This window comes from Lycium barbarum, chromosome 7 (genome assembly GCF_019175385.1).
Source record: "Lycium barbarum isolate Lr01 chromosome 7, ASM1917538v2, whole genome shotgun sequence".
Classification (NCBI taxonomy): Eukaryota; Viridiplantae; Streptophyta; class Magnoliopsida; order Solanales; family Solanaceae; genus Lycium; species Lycium barbarum.
The window spans coordinates 112,886,740-112,908,731 of NC_083343.1; the positions used below are offsets into that span (position 1 = coordinate 112,886,740).

Genomic DNA, 21,992 nt, shown 5'->3' on the forward strand with positions numbered 1-21,992 from the left:
AAATAACTTAAATACATACTGAAAAATAATATACTAGTACTGAGCACCTAACATATATATATATATATTACATAATTTCATCAACATCCACCATATTTCACTAACAACATAAACCAGAAACTTAAAAGAAATTGTTCAACAGGCCATAAGGCTCCAAAAACACAAATTAAAGTTAATTGTTCATCAGCAAAAATCCACCACCACCACCAACATCACCAAATCCACCACCACAATAGCTGTGATGACCACCACCATCATCATCATATGTTATTTTTTTCACCGGCAAGACCTGCCACAATATCATTAACGCTAACACCACCAGAATCAACAACCAACACCACCAGTTGATTCCCTTGTGACGACTGTCACTCCAGCTAATTCTAATTTCAACCCATTAATAAATCTGTCAGACACATATTCTAAGGGCACAATGGAAGCAAGACATGGCATCTGTATTTTCAACTTCATCTTCTTCATTATCCTTTTCACTTTCTTCATCTTCTTCATTTTCTTCATCTACTTCATTTTCATCATTTTCTCCATCTTCTTCATTTTCTTGATTTTTATCTCCCGCTTCTTGGCCATCTTCAGGTTGTTCATCATGTCCATCTCCATAACTTATACTTGAGAGGTTTCCTTAGACTCTAAGCCCTCCTCTCTATCTGAATATTGTTTATCAGTAGGAATATCACTTGGATCTACATTTGCTGATTCAGAAATAGCATGTTTAGCAAGCTCTTCTAATGGTGTTTGCCCCTTGGGTCTTTTACTATCTCTTGATGCCTCAGTTGATTCCTCTCTTTTCTTTTGCTTGGAGCCATTTTATCTACATACAAAAGATAGACAAAACAGTTTCAATTGATTTGTGCATCATTCAAAGTAAATAGGGAAAAGAACTGCAGCAGTTGATCAAACAAATACAACAAGTAATGGATTTTCCCAACCGCTTATTAATCTGTTGCAACAACTGATTAAGCTATTGCAATAGGTGTATAAGTTGTTGCAGCAGATGCTTAAGCTGTTGGAAAAAAAATCAAAATAGTGTAACAGCTTCCTCAGGTAAAAAGAACTGCAGCAGTTGACCAAACTAATACAACAAGAAATAGATTTTTCCAACATCTTAGTAATATGTTGCAGCAACTAATAAAGCTGTTGCAGCAGATTCTTCAGCTATTAGAAAAAATTAAAACAGTTACAGCATTACTAAGCAACTGCTTTGATTTTTTCCAACAGCTTCTTCAGTTGCTGCCACAACCTCAACAATTGTCTTAATTTTTACCAACAGATGAGGAATATATTGCAACAACTAATGAAGTTGTTGGATAAAATCAAAACAAAAGCAAACCCCTTTTTCATAAACCTTACAAGTACAACAAGAACAACAACAACAAAAACAAAAAAGCATCTATTTCACTATCAGTGTACGATATTTATAAACGCAAAACCATCACAAAAACAAAATACACCAAATAAGGGTTTTTGATGCATGCAACCTCAATAGATGTGTACTTTTGTCAAACAAGGGCTGAAGTTGTTGTAACAACCACTGCAGGCGTTGGAAAAAATCAATAAAAGCCCAAGCCCTAATTTTTGTAACCCTAGAGGAGAACAAGATAAAAAACACCAGCAAAAAAAACAAAATTTCACTTGTAGATACACTTTACAAACACACAACCACAACAAGTGAAACAAATACCCCAAATAAGGGTTTTTTAAGTATGGAATAACAAAATAAACAACATTGAAGAGGAACTCATGTCCTTCTTCTTCTTCTTCTTTAGCCAAAATCACCATTTTCCATGCTTGATTTCAAAACCCTAACTTTTGACCCAAATGAAAGAGAAAAAAAGCCTTCACCTGAGAATCTACCCAATGTAGAAGGAGAAACAGCAAAGAGAGAGACACGATGGAGTGCTGGAGTTGCAGAGGAAGAAGAAGTTTGCAGGTTTTGATTTTGGAGAGAAAAAACACAATGAAGAAGAAGAAGAGGGATGGTTGAGCGGTTCTGATGAAGTGTGTGAGTTTTGATTTTGAACATTGAAATGGGTTTTAATTTTGATATAAATGGGTTGGGGATAAGTTGAGGTTTTCTGTATTTTTTAAAATTTTAATAAGTTTTAAAAATTACATTTTGAACCCCAATTAACTTAATGAAAATTTTAAGTAGATTTTGACCTTGGCTGGTCAAACTTGTCACCATTTTTAATTTTAAGACTTGTTTATACCTTTAGTTAAATCTTCTCTGGTTAGTTTCCTAGGAGTATTATTTTAATTTGTTGTAAGAATTTCACGGCCTATTCTATTGGGACAATGCTATTTAACATTTACCCATTTTCAGAATCATTTAATATGCATTAAGTATTACTCCCTCTGTTCCAATTTAAGTCCAACAAGAAAACAATTTACTGCAATTTATTCGTATGTCCCAAGATATTTTAAATTGTTAATTATTGTAACTTATAGTACTTTTTATGTAGTTTTTAAATATGTAAAATATTTTCATAAAACTTATAGATTGTGTGTCCAAATTTACGGCCAAAATAAAGAAGTTTGACTCTTGAAATTCGAATTGTATCACATAAATTAGGACAGAGGGAATAGTAAACTTTGGGATATAAAGTTGCTTTTGTTCCGCTTCTTCGTCTTCTTCTCCTCTAATCCAGGATTATGTGAGATTTGTTTTCGTAAAATTGAAGCGTACATAATCTTTCCGTTTTTCTTCTTTGTTTTTGGTCCCATTTGTTGTATTTTTGTTGAAACACCCCTACGATCGTATGCAAGCACGGTCAAACAAAATCATAGTTGGGTATCTTCTATCATCTTGACAACCTTGAAACGGAAAGTTACTAGGAGGTGTTTGAGAAATTGTATTATAGTGGTGGATTCAGAATTTTCATTGAGAGGGTTTGAAAAATAAAAATATAGTGATTAAAATTTTGAACTTAAAACATCAAAGTATTCAAAATCTATATATGTATATAAAAAATAAAAAAAATATCTTATATATATGGTGTAAATTTTTGCCTAGAGTGTTCACCCGAACACCCTCCGTAAGCCCTAGATCTGCCCCTGAATTTGTAATTATGTGATTATCAACTCTTTCAGAATTTATATGGATACATATGCACTTTTTATGTCCAGATATTTTTTTATCCATGATCCGCCTATTACGCTGTCACTCTTTTAAGTTTTCATATCACGAAGGTCGTTTGCTTTCCAAGATGTAATACATAAGTCCAAGTTCTATAATCCATATATAGGACCTAGTACCTATGATGCTTTTGCTACCACGTCATGAAGAATGACTGATGAAGAGAGGCTATAGTTGCATTTCTTGCATACCCTAAATATTCTTTAATTAAAATTTTAAATTTGGAACCTCAAGGTGAATTTTGAATCCCTAAACTATTGAATCAACCTCTTCTTTTATGTTTAGGGTATTCAAAATCTATATATGTACATAAAATATAAAAGAAATACCTTATATATATGGTGTAATTTTTGTCGGGATTGTTTAGGTTAACACCCTCCCCGGGCCTTAGATCCGCCCCTAAATTTGTAATTTTGTGATTATCAACTCTTTCAGATTTTATACGGATACATATGCATTTTTTATGTGGGTGGAAATCATTTACACCCCCAACTTAGTTTTAAAAATCAAACTTCCCCCTCAACTATGAACAATAGACATTCCAACCCCCCCCCCCCCCCCCCCCTCCTTTCCCCTTTTCCTAATTGACTTTTTAAAATGCCTACTTTATCCTTACATTATTAACCTTTTTTTTTTTTACTTCTTTAAAATCATGTTATTTTTTATTTTTTTAATTTATGTAACAAATTTCTTATAAAAAAATTAATATTATCTTCTTGGCGAAGTAAAAAGTGAGTATGTAAGTTAATGATGTTCTATAATAAAATAAATTAGCAGAATAAACAAAAAAATAATTTTATTAAAAATAATTAAAAAATTAATATTTATTTATACAAGTGAAAAATAACAGGTCATAATAACTTTATAAATATTTTTCTATGTAGGTAATACAAAAACAATTTAAAAAATAGAGGCAAATTTTTAAAATTTATTTATTTATACTGTAAATGAATTTTATTATAATTTAAGAAATATTCCATTAGAGACAACCAAAACTTGTTTATTTATATAAACAATAAAGAATAAGAGAGAAGTGAAATTTAAATATACACACATGCATATACATACATATATACATACTTACTGCATATAATATTGAAATAACAATCATAAAAAATAGTATATTTTTTGTCATAAATTCATAAAGTATTATTCTACTTATAATGTTAATAAACTTAAAATAAGAATCTATAAATACCTAGATTAAATAAATAAATAAATAAATAAATAAATAAATAAATAAATATTATATATAATATAAAAATGTATTACATAAATGGAGGACTGAAAAAAATAAGGGTGAAATAGTCATTGCATAGGATAAGGGGGGAAGAATGTCTATTGTTCAAAGTTGAGGGGGAAGTTTGATTTTCAAAGAAAAGTTGGGCGGAGTAAATGATACACCGTCTGTGTAAATAATTTTTATACTATCAGATCATCTTTATCTATTGTAGCACTAGCAGGTAACATATCTTATTTTCAAGATTTGAAATCTCGCATTTTAAGAGAACTTACATGTAATATTCTTTTACACTGACAGTGTATAAAGAAATTATGCCCTATATTTATTGAACTTTGTTTGGATTTTTAAGTTATTAATATATGATAAAATCCATATATAGGACCTATGATGTTTGATTACAGAGAGTATAATGGTAGCTTGCCAACATTGTCTTCAAATCCATATGCATACACAAAGGTGAGATCAGACAAATATGCATTTGAAAGATGTACAATTGACTTCATACAAGTGCTAATTAATGAATAAAATTTTAGGTGGTAAACATTATATTTATAGATTTCCCATTAGGGACTGGATTCTCCTACGCAACTACAGTAAAGATTTTAGGTGGCAAACAGTATATTTATAGATTTCCCAGTAGGGACTGGATTCTCCTGCGCAACTACAGTAAAGACAAATCATTCGAATAATTTACAAGCAGATGATCATGCTTATCAATTTCTTCGTAAGGTAAGTTTAGACTTCATTTTGATGCCTTAACACTTCATTAATGAATTTCATTTTCTTGTTGCATATGTACTTATCTTGGCATGAAGGGGAGCCTTGATGTAACTAGTAAAACTTGCTATCATGTGACCAGGAGGTCACGGATTCGAGCCGTGGAAACAATCTCTTGCAGAAAGGTAAGGTTGCATACATAATAGACTTTTGTGGTCCGGCCCTTCCCCGGATCCTGCGCATAGCGGGAGCTTAGTGCACTGGGTTGCCTTTCTTTTTAATGTACTTATCTTGACATGGAGGTTTGAACTTATGTGGCTTTGGTAATTTCCTAATTTTCTTTAGTATTTTACAGTGGTTATTAGTTGAGCATCCAGAATATCTCAATTATCCTTTTTATGTTGGTGGAGACTCATACAGTGGAGTTACTGTTCCTATTGTTACTCAAGTGATATCAGATGGTAAGAACAAAATTAAAAATGGATTTAAGTTATATGCATCAGCGCCAACGGTGTAAAGCATTTTTATACTGTTGGTGTTGTTTTATGTTTGTTATCATTTTAATCAGATTGCCAGTTAATTAATGGTTTATTGTAGAGATTTATGTGTAATTCCTTACTAAATAGTGACCTGATTGTGTAATTCCAACTAGCATGTTTTTGACTTTTATATAACCTTGCAGGGATTGATGCTGGAATCAAGCCATATATCGATCTTAAGGTATAATAATACTTCATTTTCAGTTGATCACATAGAGTTTTTGAGCTATACTTAGTTCATAATTAATCCATTAATTAATTAAGTTTCTTATGGTGGCAGGGATACATACTTGGGAATCCAGTAACATTAATTCCTGATGAAGATAACTATAGGATCCCTTTTGCTCATGGGATGGGACTTATTTCTGACGAACTATACCAGGCATGTACTACTCTTTTCTTTAAACTTTTAATTAACATTCGCTAACGTACTAAGTACATGGGTTTAATTTTATTATTTTTCTTAAACAGTCATTAGTGGCAAACTGTGGAGGAGAGTACAACCATATTGATCCAAGCAATGTACTTCGTTCAAGAGATATGCGTACTTTCAATTGGGTTAGTAGTTACTCTTTCCTTCGAAATTCCTTCTCCAATAATTTAAAAATATGTATCAATTATATATATTTTTTGCGCCCAATATCTTTATTAAGTAAAACACACCTCAAGTATCACTATATTTTGAGTTTCCAACCTGAACTATCAGCTGCGAAAATTTTCTACCTAAACTATCACCAACTAGTTAGCAAATTAAAACACACATCAACTATCAGTTGCTCACTTTTCCTATCTGATAGTTGAGGTAGGAAAAGTGAACAATGGATAGTTGAGGTGTATTTTGCAAACTAGTTGGTGATAGAACTTAAAAAAATAATACTTAAGGTGTATTTTTTACCATTATCTCTTAAGTAATTTGGTGAAAATATTGGGCGAAAATAAGTAATTTTTTCCTCCGAATTAACTGGCATAATCGATTACTGCAGTTGCGCAAAGGAATAGTAGAAAGTCATATTCTAGAGCCCATATGTGATCCTGTCTCTGTAATAACTCGCCAATCGTCGTATGGCTCAAGAAGATCGTTGGTTGATATTAACAATCCTGCTACACTTCATGGAGTAAAATGTCGAGTAAGATTTTTACTAGACATTTTGTTCTTTCTACTAATATCATACTGTACATTACATCCGGTCTATATTTAAGATTTTTACATATCTCTTCAGAAGGATATTTAACTACATTTTTCTTGTATCTTCTAAATATTGGCATTGGATTGTATATCGAGTTAATGGTCAAAAACACATCTGAACTATTATTTTTTCGGGAGTTCCACACCCCAACCATCAGTCGTTTCCTTTCCTACCTGAACTATCACCATCTATATACACACTTAATTGAGTATAGATGGTGATAGTTCATGTAGGAAAATGTAAGGCCTAGGTGTGTTTTAATACATAGATGATAATAGTTCAGGTAGGAAAAGTGAACAGTTGATAGTTGGAGTGTTTCAGGTGTGTTTCTTATCCTTAAAAAAAAGACCATTATTTCTTGTACATATAATAATAGAGTAACTGCAGCCGTTGTTATATTTTAGGGCGAGTGGTTTAAACTATCTGAGATTTGGGCCAACGATGACGATGTCAGAGAAGCTCTTCATTTTCGAAAGGTATGAAATTTTTATTGAGGAAGAAAAATAGTTTAGATTATAATTTTAATGTTGATAACAATAATAACAAAGTGACGACATCAAACACGGGACAAGTGGAGTATGGGAGCAATGCAGGAGTAACTTGCCTTTTACATTAAATGTCAACAACACTATATCATATCATGCATATCTTAGCACTAATTTGAGGTCTCTCATTTACAGGTAAGAAAACTACTTCGTCCGTCCACTTTTACTTGTCACGTTTCATTTCACGAGAGTCAAACTATATCAACTTTGACCAATATTTTAACATGTATTTTTTCATCATATGAATATGAGAAAAATTGCAACTTATATTATTTTTCGTATAGTTTCTGAACATCTAAATTTTAGTTTTAAAATATTGAATTAATCTAATTTAAGTTAACTCCAAAGATTAGTCAAATTGACTCTCGAAAAGCGAAATGTAACAAGTAAAAGTAGACGGAGGGAGTATATGTTTAGGTTACCTAAGAAATATGAGAAATGCACTAGCCATATTCCTTATATAAGAGACAAGAGGGGGTTGATCAGATGGTAAGCATCCTCCGCCTCCAACCCGAAGGTTGTGGGTTCAAGTTACCAAGGGAGCAAAAGGGGGTGCTCCTGGGGGAGGGGTAAAAAAAGAACATATTCCTTATACGACATGAACATTGAGAATTCATATAGCAAATTTCAACTTGCTTGAGATTGAAATGTAACAATTTATATTTTGGTTGTTTTCATCTCTTTTTTTGTCGAGAGCAGTGGTGACCATGACATGAAAACTCCATTTATATCAACTCAAGTATGGATCAAATCGCTAAATTACTCAATTGTTGATGATTGGAGGCCATGGATTGTCAATGGTCACGTTGCAGGGTAAGTTCCCAATTTAATTTTTCTTCACTTCGAAAATTGATTAATTCTCTCTAAAGGGATAAATTGATTTTTTGTCAAAATCTTTATTGTTGCATAGTTACACAAGAAGTTACTCCAACCGAATGACATTTGCGACATTGAAGCCAAGAATTGACTTCCATTTTGCTTTCCTTTTTAGTACTTATATAATATACTTCATTAATTTTGATCTAATTAACTATAGTCATTTCTCTTTCAGGGAGCAGGGCACACTGCTCCAAATTGGGCACCAGAAGAGTGTCTTGCCATGCTAAAGAGGTGGTTATCAAATGAAGCACTCTAGTCAATTTCAAAATCTTAATGAATTGCGTGTTCACGGGAAGCAAATCAAGTGGCCGATGCGTTAGCAAAAAGCGTATGCTATTATTACTATGCCGGGAAAAAGCTTTTTGTTATCCGGCTACACCAACCACCTATGTTGTTAGGTATTTTGGTTGCAACTCTTTAGAACCTATTAAGTACGGAAATAAAATCTAGACAAAAATTGTCTTAGCTAAAATACGAAAAACTTATCTTGATATTAAATCGAACTTATACAAGTAAATAAAACTCCAAAACAATATCATGGAGTTTCAACATCTACTAGTTAAACTCAACACTGTATGCAAGTTCTTCCTTTGAAACAAAGTTTGAAGTTGGTGGACTGAGTTATTCGGTATTTGTGTTGGTGGGGGTAGAAGGTACTTCGTGAAATAATCGAGGTGTGCGCAAACTGGCCCGTATACCACGATTATCAAAAAAGCAACAAAAGTTCGAAGTTCCATAGGTCACGGTAAAGTTTGATCAATGGTTTCCTCCATGTGACCTATAGGTCACGGATTCGAGACGTGGAATCAGTCATTGATGCTTGCATCAGGGTAGGTTGCTCACATGGCTACATCACATTCCTTGGGGTTCGACCCTTTTCTAGATCCTCATGAACACGAGATGCTTCGTGCACTCCGCTGCGTAAACAAAAGTTCAAAGTTCCAATTGTGCCTCTCTAATCAGTTATTTGGGTACAAGTTGATCGTTGGTACTTAATGTCCATTATTTAGTTTAATATTTTTTTGCCTGCTAATACAAGAATATAGGAGCCATATGTCAAAGAACGGAAGAACAAAATTTTAAAATAGATGGGTCTAAGTTGGGTGCCCAAACTCGTTTCAATTCATCCATTTTCTATCCGTCTCCCTAATAATTAGATCTTCATCCATGTATAACACTAGTTGCGTGAAAAGAAAATATAAGTCTCTATTTCTCAGATTTTGTGTCAACATAACGACAAATATATCAAAATGTGTTTTATGGTAGGAAGGAAAATGTTTTTCACAAAATAAGTTATTTTCTGTGTTTGGTTGCTAAAAAATATTTAAAAATAAGTTATTTTCTGCGTTAGGTTGCTAAAAAATATTTTTTTCGTCAAAAAAACAAAATGACTTTCCTCAACAATTATCTGAGCTCTTAATCATCAATTATTAGTTTAATCAACACGTAAGCATTAAATTTAAATATTTTTCACAAAGAGACTTATGTCATATTAAAATGCTCCCAATTCGCAAATTCTCATATCATAAATCATGTAGATAAATTCTATCAAAAATTATAGTGATATAGTATTTTACAGAATGAACTTTCCAGTGGAAAACATTGTAGTGTTAGCAGGCAACAAGCTTTTTCTTTAAAAGGAACCATGATGCCCCTACCCAACTTCAAAAACTACACTATGTAATAGTAAGAACATCAAGCGAAAAAAAAAAAACTATTTCAAATGGGGACACAAACAAAAAACTAAGACGAATAATACCAAATGCTTGGATGTCAGTTTCAGTCTATGTTGCTCGGATCCTCTAAAAAGTAGTGCATGTTAATTTGGAGGATCCGACACAGGTACAGCAACATTTTTGGAGAGTCCAAGCAACATAAGAAATTCAGCAACATGTCCAGCAGATTGGTAACTACCAAGAGAATAACATGTAGGAATTGATAAACAATAAATCAGTTTAAGATTTATCCAAAAGAGCAAACAATTTTTGTTCCGCAATGTTTCATTATTGACCTTCTATGTGATAAGAGGGTCTCTTACATGATGTTCCTCACTCCAGATAACCAAATGAAAATAAGGGACAAAGTCCTACAATAAAACCAAGCCCAGCATTAATAAGTCCAATATCGATCCACTTCGTTGAAGGCTCAACCGTGGCAGCTATGCGATTCCCAGCAACACTTTTACATCCCTCTTCAATAAGAGCACAAAGCCATATAAGAATCTCTTACACAATATTTTATACACAATCTTATATGAAAATTGCATCGAGCATTTCAAGCAGCTGGAGGAAAGATTAGCACAAAACCGTTACCTCAATTGTCAGAGGAGATGTGGTAGGATAATAGCGATGAGCAGACTGCCCATTCTTATCAACCAGGAACTTAGCAAAATTCCACTGAATATCACCCCCAAGTATTCCCCACTTGCCTGCTTTCAAGAACTTATAAAGAGGAGATTCGTTTTCGCCATTCACTTCAATCTAGTTCAAGAAAGATACACAGTTGTGAATAAAAAGATACCTGATTGAAATAGTAAATCATAATTCCACAACCATGAACTCTAACGGAAGAGGTAATTTCTGAACGCAGAGATATCCTTAAGAATGCAACTTTTCTATCATTTATAAAATACTCTACTAAAGTATTAAACAATTTACTCACACATATACGTTGGGGAGAGACGATGTATTTAAAAGATGGGACCCAATACCAAGCAAATCACCAAGTTTTGATAATGCAAGAAAATAACAAATTAGTAGTTAAAAATAACAACATCTATCAGGACGACTCCTTGCTCTTTCATTACCTTGTCAAAGATAGGGAATTCTGACTTGAAACGAGTACAAGCAAAATCTACGATCTCATCATTGCTCCCTGGTTCTTGCGCGCCAAATTGATTGCAAGGAAATGCCAATATTTCCAGGCCTATGTTAAAAAAATTTAAAAACCAACAAAAACTTAAAAAAATTAAAAAAGTAAAGTTTCAAAATCCAAATGGAATGATGCTCAAACCATAATAATGTGATTCAAATAGTCTTAGATGCAAACTTCAACTGAAGATGTCAAATGTTTCATTCTTTTCAAATACTACCCTTTTACTTCTTTATTGGCAGAATTCGTCCTCCATTTAGGAGGAATTGTTCCAGGAATAGAGAGATGTCAGTCAGTTGTGAAACAACCAGCAAGAGTAAAATGGTAACTTGACAAAAGACACATACCTTGATCTTTGTACTTCTCATATATTTGGTTGAGTTCCGTATAGTTTGAGTTAGTCAACCCACTGTGAACAACAAAACAGATAACAATTGAATTTCTTTTTTACAAGACACATAATGGTTGAAGAGCTCAATAAAGAGAAATATTATATGAATCACAGAATGTGTAAAATGTATAAAAGACAAGAAAACAGGTTCTTGGAGTTATGATTTTCATCTGGACAAAGGTTGTTTCTTTACCTGGAATTCAACTGGTACATGAGCTATTACAAAAAGAGACCACACACGTACAACTAATAAAAATGATGGGCAGGAATAGATGATGTTACCATTTGGACGCAACATTCACGATAAGTAGGACCTTTCCTTTGTAAGTACTAAAATCTATATCATTTTCCTTCGCATCCTGTGAGCAAAGGAGACAGTATGCTCAGGAAAGGGAAAAAGGCACAAGTAAATGAAGCATTCATTGTGGTCACCTGCATTTATTTATTTTTGGTATAGCATCGTTAGCAAACTCAACCAAGTCATAAATATTTTTATTACTATGAGTTTTCTTAGTGTTTATAGGGAAGAAAGGGGCTATTTAAGCATGGGGAAGAACTATAGCCCTGAGGCAGGGGGCAAAAGCTCCATGAATAAATTAATAAAAAATAGAAAATGCAAATAAGGCAGAAAAATTAGTAGAAATATCTAACCATGTGAGGAACCACTACGGACCAGCCACGTATTGGCTCAAGATACTCTCCCTCCCCCCCCCCCCCCCCCCCCAACTGTTAAATGACGCTGTTGATCCTAGCAAGATCCTGGCAGGACCTGTTATTTATCTCTGTTCACTTATCTTTTTCATCCAAAATATAATGGTTTCCTATCTCTTTAACCTAAAAACTTTCACTCTATAAAGCTTTCTCTTTCCTCGGTTGGGTCCTTTTCTAATCAACCTCGCCAGAGCTCTGTTATTGTCATCGATCACAATCTCAATTTGCCTTTCATTACTGTATGTTTTCGAAAGTTTAGCTCTACGCCATTTGTTATCTAATGATAGTTTCAAGATCTTTCACAAAGCTGTTACATTTATGAAAGACAAAGAACTTAATTTCCTCTATATACCTTATCCTAGTTAGCATTTAAAGTGACCATTGTTCGGGTCCTTGCACATTTAGTCCAATAGGTACACAGTCCTAGTTAGCATAGTTAGTACACACAACTTAACGAAGAGGAACATGTGCCTCCTTATGTACATGGACAAAGGGTTAATATAGTCGATTATATCTTGATAAAGATGAGTCTTGTGAAGGAATGTCTATTGGTATCAAACATAAGATTTAATTACCTTACAAGAAATTTTCACCTCAAAAGGCTCTAGTTCAGTTCTTCCAAACTCAATGTGCGATTATCCCATCACACTGAGTCTGAAATGCCACCAAGGAGCATAGTTATACTAGCACCAAGGATATGGTGTGGTAGCCAATGAGTAAGTGAAAACCATAGAAGATCAAGGATTCAAATCTCAGCAAAAACAAAAAACACTATGTGATTTCTTTCCATTTGCTTAAACCATGGCAGGCATAGTTATCATGTACCTATGCTGGTGAAGTTAGTGTGGGATGTTCCATATGTTACTTCTACAGCTTTTCTAGAACAATTACTTGTTTAGTTGCAAGAAGAATCTAATTTTTCTTTTAAGGGAACCCATAGCCGCTACCCTTCGACTGCACTCTGGGTAAACCCCGCTCTTAATAGTTAGGAGGTAAGCCATGAAATAGATGAGATGCACACAAATTGGAAAAAGAAAATGGTTCTACTCAACATAAGGTATATCTCATACTTCTATATACTCTTTCCCTCAAAGCTCTGATTATAAAACATTTAGGGGTCATTTGGTACGCGGAATAATGTGTGACAGTATATAACTTTATCCTGGAATGAATTTATAGCGTCAACCAAACACAATATAAATTTAATCTCAAACTTGATGTGGATATTCCACCTTACTCCCATTAAACTTGAGATAAATTGGTCCCAAGGATTACAATCCAAGACTATAATCCCGGGATAATTTAATCCGCAAACCTAACACCCTTTACATATGCAGCCAAACAGACTGGAAATTCCTTAACCCAGATGACTATTGAATAGCTTTGCTTACTTTTAATTTCTTAAACAACTTTTGGCAATTTATATTTGGGCAGCAGTGAACTAGAATTGATATTTTCAGAGGCAAAAAAACACTGTTTGCTCAATTGTATAATAAAAGATTGAGCAGATTATTAATTAGGAGCTAACCTTTAGAGTGAAGTCATAGACAGATTCTGGCTTCTTCTCTGTTTGGCTGGCCATCGGAATTTGGTACTAAAGTATGAAGTCAACAACCCCCCAAACTACAAAATACCCAATTAGACATCCACCCATATATTAAGGAAAACCTTGGATATGCACGTGATGGTATAATCAATTAATTTAATTTGTTAGTATAGCAAATTATTCCTTAATTTCAAAATATTTGTCTTACTTTCCTTAGTCGATGTCCTAAGGAATACTTCTTTCGTCCCAGTTGACCAGTTTGGAATCAGACAGCTTTTTCTTTTGATTTAATTTTAAACAAGGATTCTTTGAGTATTTTATAATAAATTCTATGCATTTAAAAATTACGTAAAAAGTACTATAATTGTGCATAATTAATAATTCACAATATATAAAAGAATTGGAGAAAATTATAGTCAAAGAGAGTTGTTTGACTCCTCAAAATGGCCAACCTTCAAACAAATTGGAACGGAGGGAGTATCTCTTTCCTTTTTTGGCAACTTTTAAGTCTGACTTTCCACGTGACATGTTTATGATCACAAGATTAAAGGATATTTTGATACATTTAAGACATTTTTAATTTAAGACATCTTTAATTGTGTTCTTTACTTGCTTATATTTCGTATCAATTCAAAACTAGACAAATATTTTGAATGTAAAGAAATGGATCATGAGCCTAAGTCAACCCCAACAGCTAACTCAGAGGATTGCCCTAGTCTAGGGGTGTCAAATTTGGCCCAAAAGATGATTGCCCGCCTAATCCGCCCAAAATTTTATGAGTTGGGCTCAAGATAATTTCACATTGGGTTGATTTTAGCCCACCCAACATAACACATTTTAAAGTGATCTCCAACTTAGCCTAATAATAGCCCATTCTAGCCCTTTTTAAGATGTAAAATTTTCACAAATAGCTACCTTTTAGCTGCTTCTAACAAGCTATAACTACAAGTTCATTATTTACAATTCGTAGCTGGTTTTTCCTATATTTAGGTCCTGGACGCGTCGCATAAATATAGCCAAAATATAGACTAAATACACGGAACTGTTGAGCAAATAATGTCTCTATTTAAGGGAAAAAATCTTTTTCAAACTAAACAGAAATCTGTTTTTAATGTTCCATAAATCACGCAAATCTTATTCTCTTCCATATCTAATCACATATCTCATTCAACATCTAATCATTCACATAAAATTTGAATTCAAAAACTCTTTATATTTTTTTCCAAAATATAACTAAAAAAAATCTCTTTTTAATGTTCCATAAATCATGCAAAACTTGATTTGTTCATCAATTGAATTACACGTTTCACCGTGTAATTGCAACTTTTTTATTTTTTATATTTTTTGAACTTTTTAGTTGTTTTTCATATATATTTTGGCTATATTTTTAATTGTATTTTGATTATTATGTTCAATATTACTTATTCTGGTTTCTGTTGACTATATTTAAGATATATTTTTCATATATTTTGACTATATTTAGAAAAATTTCAGAAAAGAAAAAAGTTACAGTGAAAACGTTGCTACCTCAATTATGAACTCAATTATGACTATATTTATTTTTTAATTATATTTTGATTAATATGTTCAATATTACTTATTCTGGTTTCTGTTGACTATATTTCAGATATATTTTTCATATATTTTGACTATATTTTTCAAAATTTCAAAAAAATAAAAAATAAAATAAAAAAGTTGCAGTGAAAACGTTGTTACCTCAATTATGAACTCAACTTGAATTCGATATTTTAACAGATGAATTCAAATATATATTCGTCGTTTAAAACGCAAAAATAACAGAGAATCTTACATATTTTAGGAAATAGAGTTGAATTTTGGGGGTAAAAGGTTGAAATTAATGAGCAGTTAATACAGAGTAAAAAAAGAAAATGAAAGAAATCAGAAACTGATTTGAAAAGCACGAAATTAGGGGAGATGGGGAGTTAGAAACATGTATATCTATGCAGCCAAAATATGACATGCGTAATTATAAAAAATACTCTCTCCATTTACCTTACTAGTTCTCAATGCTAAAAATAAATTTTTAATTTTAGTACTTGATCCCTTTAACATATTTTGAAAAATAATTTTTTTTTAAAATATTAACTACTCATTTTTCAAATTATTTTTTAAGTTTATTAAAATTATACATAAATTAATATAGATATTATGACAAAATAAACATTTCATTATTATTTTCAAAATAAATATACAATTCATCATGAATAAGTAAAAGTGAAGAGATTGATTTAAAAGATATCGGATCTCTCTTTGGTTTGTGTGCAATCTGTGCAGATAAAATATGAGATCCATGACTATAGAAATATGAGATCCATGACAATATAAATTATTGTAAAAGATATCGAATCTGTTCTTTGGTTCTTGTGCAACCTTATCCCCCCAAAAAAAAGTGTTCTGTCCAGATAAAATACTTCCTCTCGATCAAAATAAAGTGTTCACGGTCCGGAATCAAAATGCCCAAAAAAAATTATTTTGAACTAAAATATCCAACAAAAAAAAATGTTATAAAAGTACCTTTAGCGCAGTAAAATACTGCGCTATAGCACTTCACGGAGACGGAGCCGTTAAGTGCTATAGCGTAATATTTTACTGCGCTATACAAATGTTTCGCTCACCTATAACGCAGTAAAATACTGTGCTATAGGACTCCACCATTTTCTAAAACATTACATTTTCACTTCTTTTTACGTAGTTTATCTTTTTTACGTAATTTAGCCATATATTAATCATTCTTTGAGATTCCGGAACTTCAATATTTTATATAGAACTCTAGTTATATTTATACAATTAATAAAATAGGCTCAACACATCAAGAATACGGAATACTTTGGATTGTCGTTTTAGTGGTTGAAAAGTGCTCGAAGTTCTTTTTTGTTTGAAGACTTGTAGTCATTAGCTTTAAGTTATTTATCTTTTAAAGTTTCATCTTATTTTTAAATTAATGCTTAACTTTATTTCGAATGTGTCACAATTTTTTTATTTATTATCAATTTAGGATGTGAAACTATAAACAATAATAAAGACTAAGATAATATTTATAAATATGCAAAAAATAGATAATATTTACGATAAATTGTACAACACTAATGTATATACACTATCGAGGATGGGTCCCACATGTAGTATGTCGGAGACTATCCCTAGGCCTAAGGCTCATACCATCCTAACCGTCCTCGCCATCATCTCCATCGCCCTTTTTCCTCTTAATAACCGGGCGCTCCAAGTCATCATCATCTCCTCTTCCCCTAACCCTTGCGCCCTTAACTAGAACCTGTTTCATCTTGGGATCTAATCCCGCTGGCACGCTCAGAACCTCGGCACAGGCATCTGTAAAGATACGCCAAAACAACACCACCCCAGCTGTAGTCTCCCAGGCGGTCCAGATGCTCCAAGAAAATCAAATAACGTAAGCTGACAAAAGCACCCGATGAGTTCGGGAACAAGATGCCCCCGAATATAATAAGCAGGTACAAACGGGCATGACGATCAACATCGTCCTGCGGGGTGCCGTCGTCAACCGGATCCAGACCTTCCAAATAAGTGCAGAGTGCACTAATCTTAACCCGACTCTGTCCCGAAATCTGGCCCTCGGCATCAGGCACGAAGTGGGTGAGCCTAGTCAACTCTGTCGCCCACGTCTGACCAGGAGGAGGTTCGTACCGAGTGTGTAGTGGCTCTCCATCTACCCGTAATCCAAAGAGGATCTCCACATCCTGAAGTGTAATCGTGGCCTCATCAGTGCGAAGATGGAAGGTATGTGTCTCTAGCCTCCACCGCTCAACCATGGCCGTGATGAGCGCCCAATCATGTTGTACACGACCAACGGATACGCAACGGTAGATGCCGCCCCGAAACAATATCTCTAACACGCGAGGGTGTGAGGCGTGCTCGCGTAAAAGAGCCCACGCTCTCTGCAGCCTACGGGGATGGATCCTAGTAGATATCCCTATAGTACCGGCCTATAATAACTCTAACCTATGATTGTCTTGCAAAGACAATACTGATCTATCAGCGGGCCCCGGGTGAGCATCGGGCGCCGGGGGAACATCGGGCCCGGGGGAACATTCAGATCCATGAAAGAGTCCGGTCTGTACAAACTAAATTAGTCATTATTCTTGAAATGAAAGATAAATTATATTAACTAATTAATAATTTGTAGGGAATATGTGAATTATGTAGTATTATATCTTGTGAATAATTAACATGGGATATGCAGTAAATTTAATATGTGATAGTAAGGACACATATGTGATGGCAAAGATTTTTAAGTTAATTACTTTTGAATTATGTGATGGCAAAGACTTGTTAAGTTAATTAGTTTGGGAATCGAAATTCAGCAGTAATATTTGTTTGGAACTCTATTTTGAATATGTGATATATTTTTAGTTGACCAAATAGCCAACACAACTACGATAAAATTAAACTAAAAGAATATATTCGTCGACCACATATTTTCCTACAAACTTTGCATTTTTTTCGTTAGCTTATGTATTTATGAAAAAAAGAACTTTAACTATTCTTTTTAAGATAATCTTTTTTTATTTAACATATATATTCACGCTTTTAAAATTATATAGATTAACATTTCATAATCATTTACAACTTGTTTGGATGGTTGTTACCTATTGTATTATATTATGTTCTTAGTTTAAATAAAATGTTTGCTTTGATTGTTACTTTAATTTTATTGTTATATAACGACGAAAGGTCCTATTTTATGTAACCACTGATTTGGTCCTATACAATACAACACAATACGATAAATGTCAAAACAATACATAACAATCATCCAAACAAAATGTTAACAACATAATAATTCATTACCAATCAATTTCTTTCAATTCATAAACAATATTTAACAACTAATAAATTCATAATCAATATTTAACAAATAATCAATTAACAAAATAATAATTCATTAACAATTCATAAATAATTAACAAATTAACAACTCATAAATATATAACAAATTAACAATTCATAAACATTTAACAAATTAACAATTCATAAACATTTAACAAATAATGAATTAAAAAAAAAAAAAAATCGGAACAGTGGCAAAAGCCACTGCCCAGTCCGAACAAGAACAAAAAAAAAATTGATTTTCTTTTTGGAAAATAGTAAGGATTAAATGTTAAGCATGCTTAGAATATAATGTATATAACAAAATAATAACAAAAGTTCATAGTAGAAAACCTTAATCGAAGATTTTTTGTAGAGTTATTTTAATCGAGTTGTACACCGCTTTTTCCCAAAATTCGAACTTAGAATCTTGCTCCTTGACTTGAATATAGCGAGAATCTAAACTTTCCGGATGAAATTTAATAAAAAATGACGTTTTTGGATGTGGGGACCACCTCGGTTTCCCCTCCAATGACGTTTCAACCTTTTTTTTAACCACTCGAGGGACCAGTGGTGGAACCCGATGGGTTTTAAGGCGGAGTCTTATAGCGCAGTATTTTACTGCGTTATAGGTGAGAGAAACATTTGTATAGCGCAGTAAAATACTGCGCTATAGCACTTAACGGCTCCGTCTCCATGAAGTGCTATAGCGCAGTATTTTACTGCGCTAAAGGTACTTTTGTAACATTTTTTTTGTTGGGGTATTTTGGTTCAAAATGATTTTTTTGGGGGCGTTTTGGTTCCGGACCCAGTGTTCACTTGATTATTTGCACATCTCTTAAGAAAATACTAACTCCTAGATAAAAATAAATAATTTGACTAAATTGTCCCTCATTAAATAGGTATTGAGATTTGATCACATAATATTTAATGGGGATAAATCTGAAAAAACAAAATTAATTTTTTTTTAATTTGACAAGTGAAGACTTTTTTTGACTAAAAAAAAAATTAAGTGAATACTCTTTTTTATCCGAAGGGAGCACAAAATCTCTTGTTTATTGAGCTGCATTTTTGCAGATGGTTAACGTGTTGTTGTGTATAGGGCGTTCTGTAAATTTATAACGTGAAGTTGCTGGAAAGAATTTGCTGCACTTAAGGTGAAGTTACTGCACAAATAAACAATGCAAAAACTTTTCAGAATTTATTTTTTCAATTATATATAAGCGTGGTACGAGGACGCACACAGCAAATAAGTAGCTATACCAAACGTAATATTAGTAGTACTGTTGGGTGGGACACATTGGAAGTTGCACTGTGTTTGGGGCCACATAATTGAAACCCTTTCGTGTCTTTGCCTGTTGTCCTCCTCCTCTCTTCTGGAGTTTTCTCAAAACATTGAACTCTCCGTCTCCAATCACCTTCTCTGCGTCTCCGCTCAACTTTTGAATTTTCACTTCGACGTTTTTAAAAAATAATGACAGGGTTCTGATTTCTCTATTATGAACACTTTCTGCTTCTCACATATTCAATTAACACAGCAATATAAATTTGTACAACAAGTTATATAAATTGTACATTTTAGCCGACTACTTTTTTATTCCACGTGGACATTTATGAATATTTATCTCTTCTCATGTATACACGTATGCACTTTAAATTTAATTTTCCGACACATTTATTTCCTCCGTTCACTTATACTTATTGACTTTTGACTTTTCAAGTTCTTTAAAAAATAATAAATGAAGTACTCCGTCTCATATTACTTGATCACATTACTAAACTACTTTTTTATCTCACGTGGACATATGTCATATTTATTCTTTCCTCATATATACACATATGTACTTCAATTCTAATATATATAAGTGTGAAGAGAGGACTAACACAACAATATAAATTTGTACCACAAGTTATATAAATTATACAATTTAACAACTACTTTTTTAACCCACGTGGATATATGTCATTGTTGACACCCAATTTTATCCCGCCTTTCTTCCAAAATATTTTTTTACACTTCTAATACTTTTGACAACTTAAAGAATAGTTATTTATTACAATTATTAGCTTTCTATTAATATCGTCGTTCTTCATCATCATCATTTTATTATCGTTGTCATTGTTGTTGTCGTTGTTGTTATCATTGTTGTTGTTATTGTTTGTTGTTGTTGTTGTTGTTGTTTGTTGTTATCGTCGTCGTTGTTGTTGTCGTTGTCGATGTTGTCGTTGTCGTTGTTGTTGTTGTTGTCGTTGTTGTTATCGTTGTTGTTGTCGTTGTCGTTTGTTGTTGTTGTTGTTTCATTATACTGTGATCACTTAATATTATAATCGTCAAGATCACTTTTAACATTTCTATTTGTCGTCTTACGCAAAACGCATCGCATTTATTTTATACAATTAAGCAATAGCATTTACTTACTTTTAAATATTATCGCACAACTATTACGATATCATATAATTTTATTTTTTATTTGAGTACTAATAAATATATCTTTATATTTTTATATTAAGTAATATTTTGATACATGTTAATTTATAATTAAATAAAGAGTGTCTTTCATCTTAATTTAGGAGCCCAAAAAATATAAGGAAGAAAACATCTTAAGTCTAAGATAAAAGACTTCATACTAGCCCAATTCACATAAAATCGGATCCAATAATTCAGCCAACTCTAGCCCAAAACATGGCCCAAACGTTTCAGCCCATCCATCCCAAATATCCCTAAACATTTGCAAACCTAATTTCTACTCAAAATCAGCCGCACACATCCCTTTCTCATCCTTTTCCTTTTTCAAGCAAAGCTCCAATATTCATCAGCCATGGCAGATTGTCCTTCCATTTCCGAGTAAGAATTGTCACCTATAACATCCCCTCATACCTCCGCTCTGATGGGGTCAACACAAAAGGCCAAAACACTTCTGAAATTTATGAGAAAATCAACTCTAGGATATTCAATTTTGATTTCAAACGACAAATTCATATAGAAACACCGCCCCCCACCCCTCCCCCCCCACCCCAAAAAAAAAAAAAAAGAGATGAAAGCATAGTTGTTTCTTCCTCCTCTAAATATTTGCTTCAAGTTCGTCTTCGGACAAGGTTTTTGGCCGCCTCTCCCTTCTAAACTTCTCAAAATACCCTGTTCGATAGTAATTATTTTTCAAAATATCTACCCTTATAAATCACCTTTTTCTTTCCTGTCCATTTTTAGCCGTTGGAGAGACTTACTATAGTTTCACTATCAACTATTGCTTTAAGAATTTTGAGCCGCCACTTGATGCTTAGAAAATACTCTCATCTCTTTCAAAGTTTTTCTTTCTGTCTCAGTAAACTTTAGCTGTAACAGAATCAT

The 21,992-nt window shown here is 32.9% G+C and overlaps 2 protein-coding genes across 2 annotated transcripts; one reads left to right on the plus strand and one right to left on the minus strand.

Annotated features, from left to right (window-relative positions):
• The first annotated feature begins 4,546 nt into the window (after nt 1-4,546).
• LOC132601761 (serine carboxypeptidase-like 19) lies at nt 4,547-8,825 on the plus strand. Its single transcript, XM_060314826.1, has 13 exons — nt 4,547-4,556; nt 4,774-4,850; nt 5,001-5,123; nt 5,467-5,572; nt 5,794-5,831; nt 5,931-6,032; nt 6,122-6,208; nt 6,634-6,777; nt 7,242-7,315; nt 7,407-7,517; nt 8,082-8,195; nt 8,293-8,336; nt 8,432-8,825. The coding sequence occupies exons 1-13, from the start codon at nt 4,547-4,549 to the stop codon at nt 8,515-8,517; spliced, it is 1,116 nt and encodes a 371-aa protein (XP_060170809.1). The 3' UTR covers nt 8,518-8,825.
• Nucleotides 8,826-10,196: 1,371 nt separating this feature from the next.
• Nucleotides 10,197-13,922, minus strand: LOC132603837 (probable glutathione peroxidase 8). Its single transcript, XM_060317113.1, has 6 exons — nt 13,763-13,922; nt 11,806-11,882; nt 11,480-11,541; nt 11,068-11,186; nt 10,574-10,741; nt 10,197-10,452 (listed from the first exon to the last, which is right to left on the minus strand). Exons 1-6 carry the CDS (start codon nt 13,814-13,816, stop codon nt 10,420-10,422), a joined length of 513 nt encoding a protein of 170 aa, XP_060173096.1. The 5' UTR covers nt 13,817-13,922; the 3' UTR covers nt 10,197-10,419.
• Between the last annotated feature and the right edge of the window lie 8,070 nt (nt 13,923-21,992).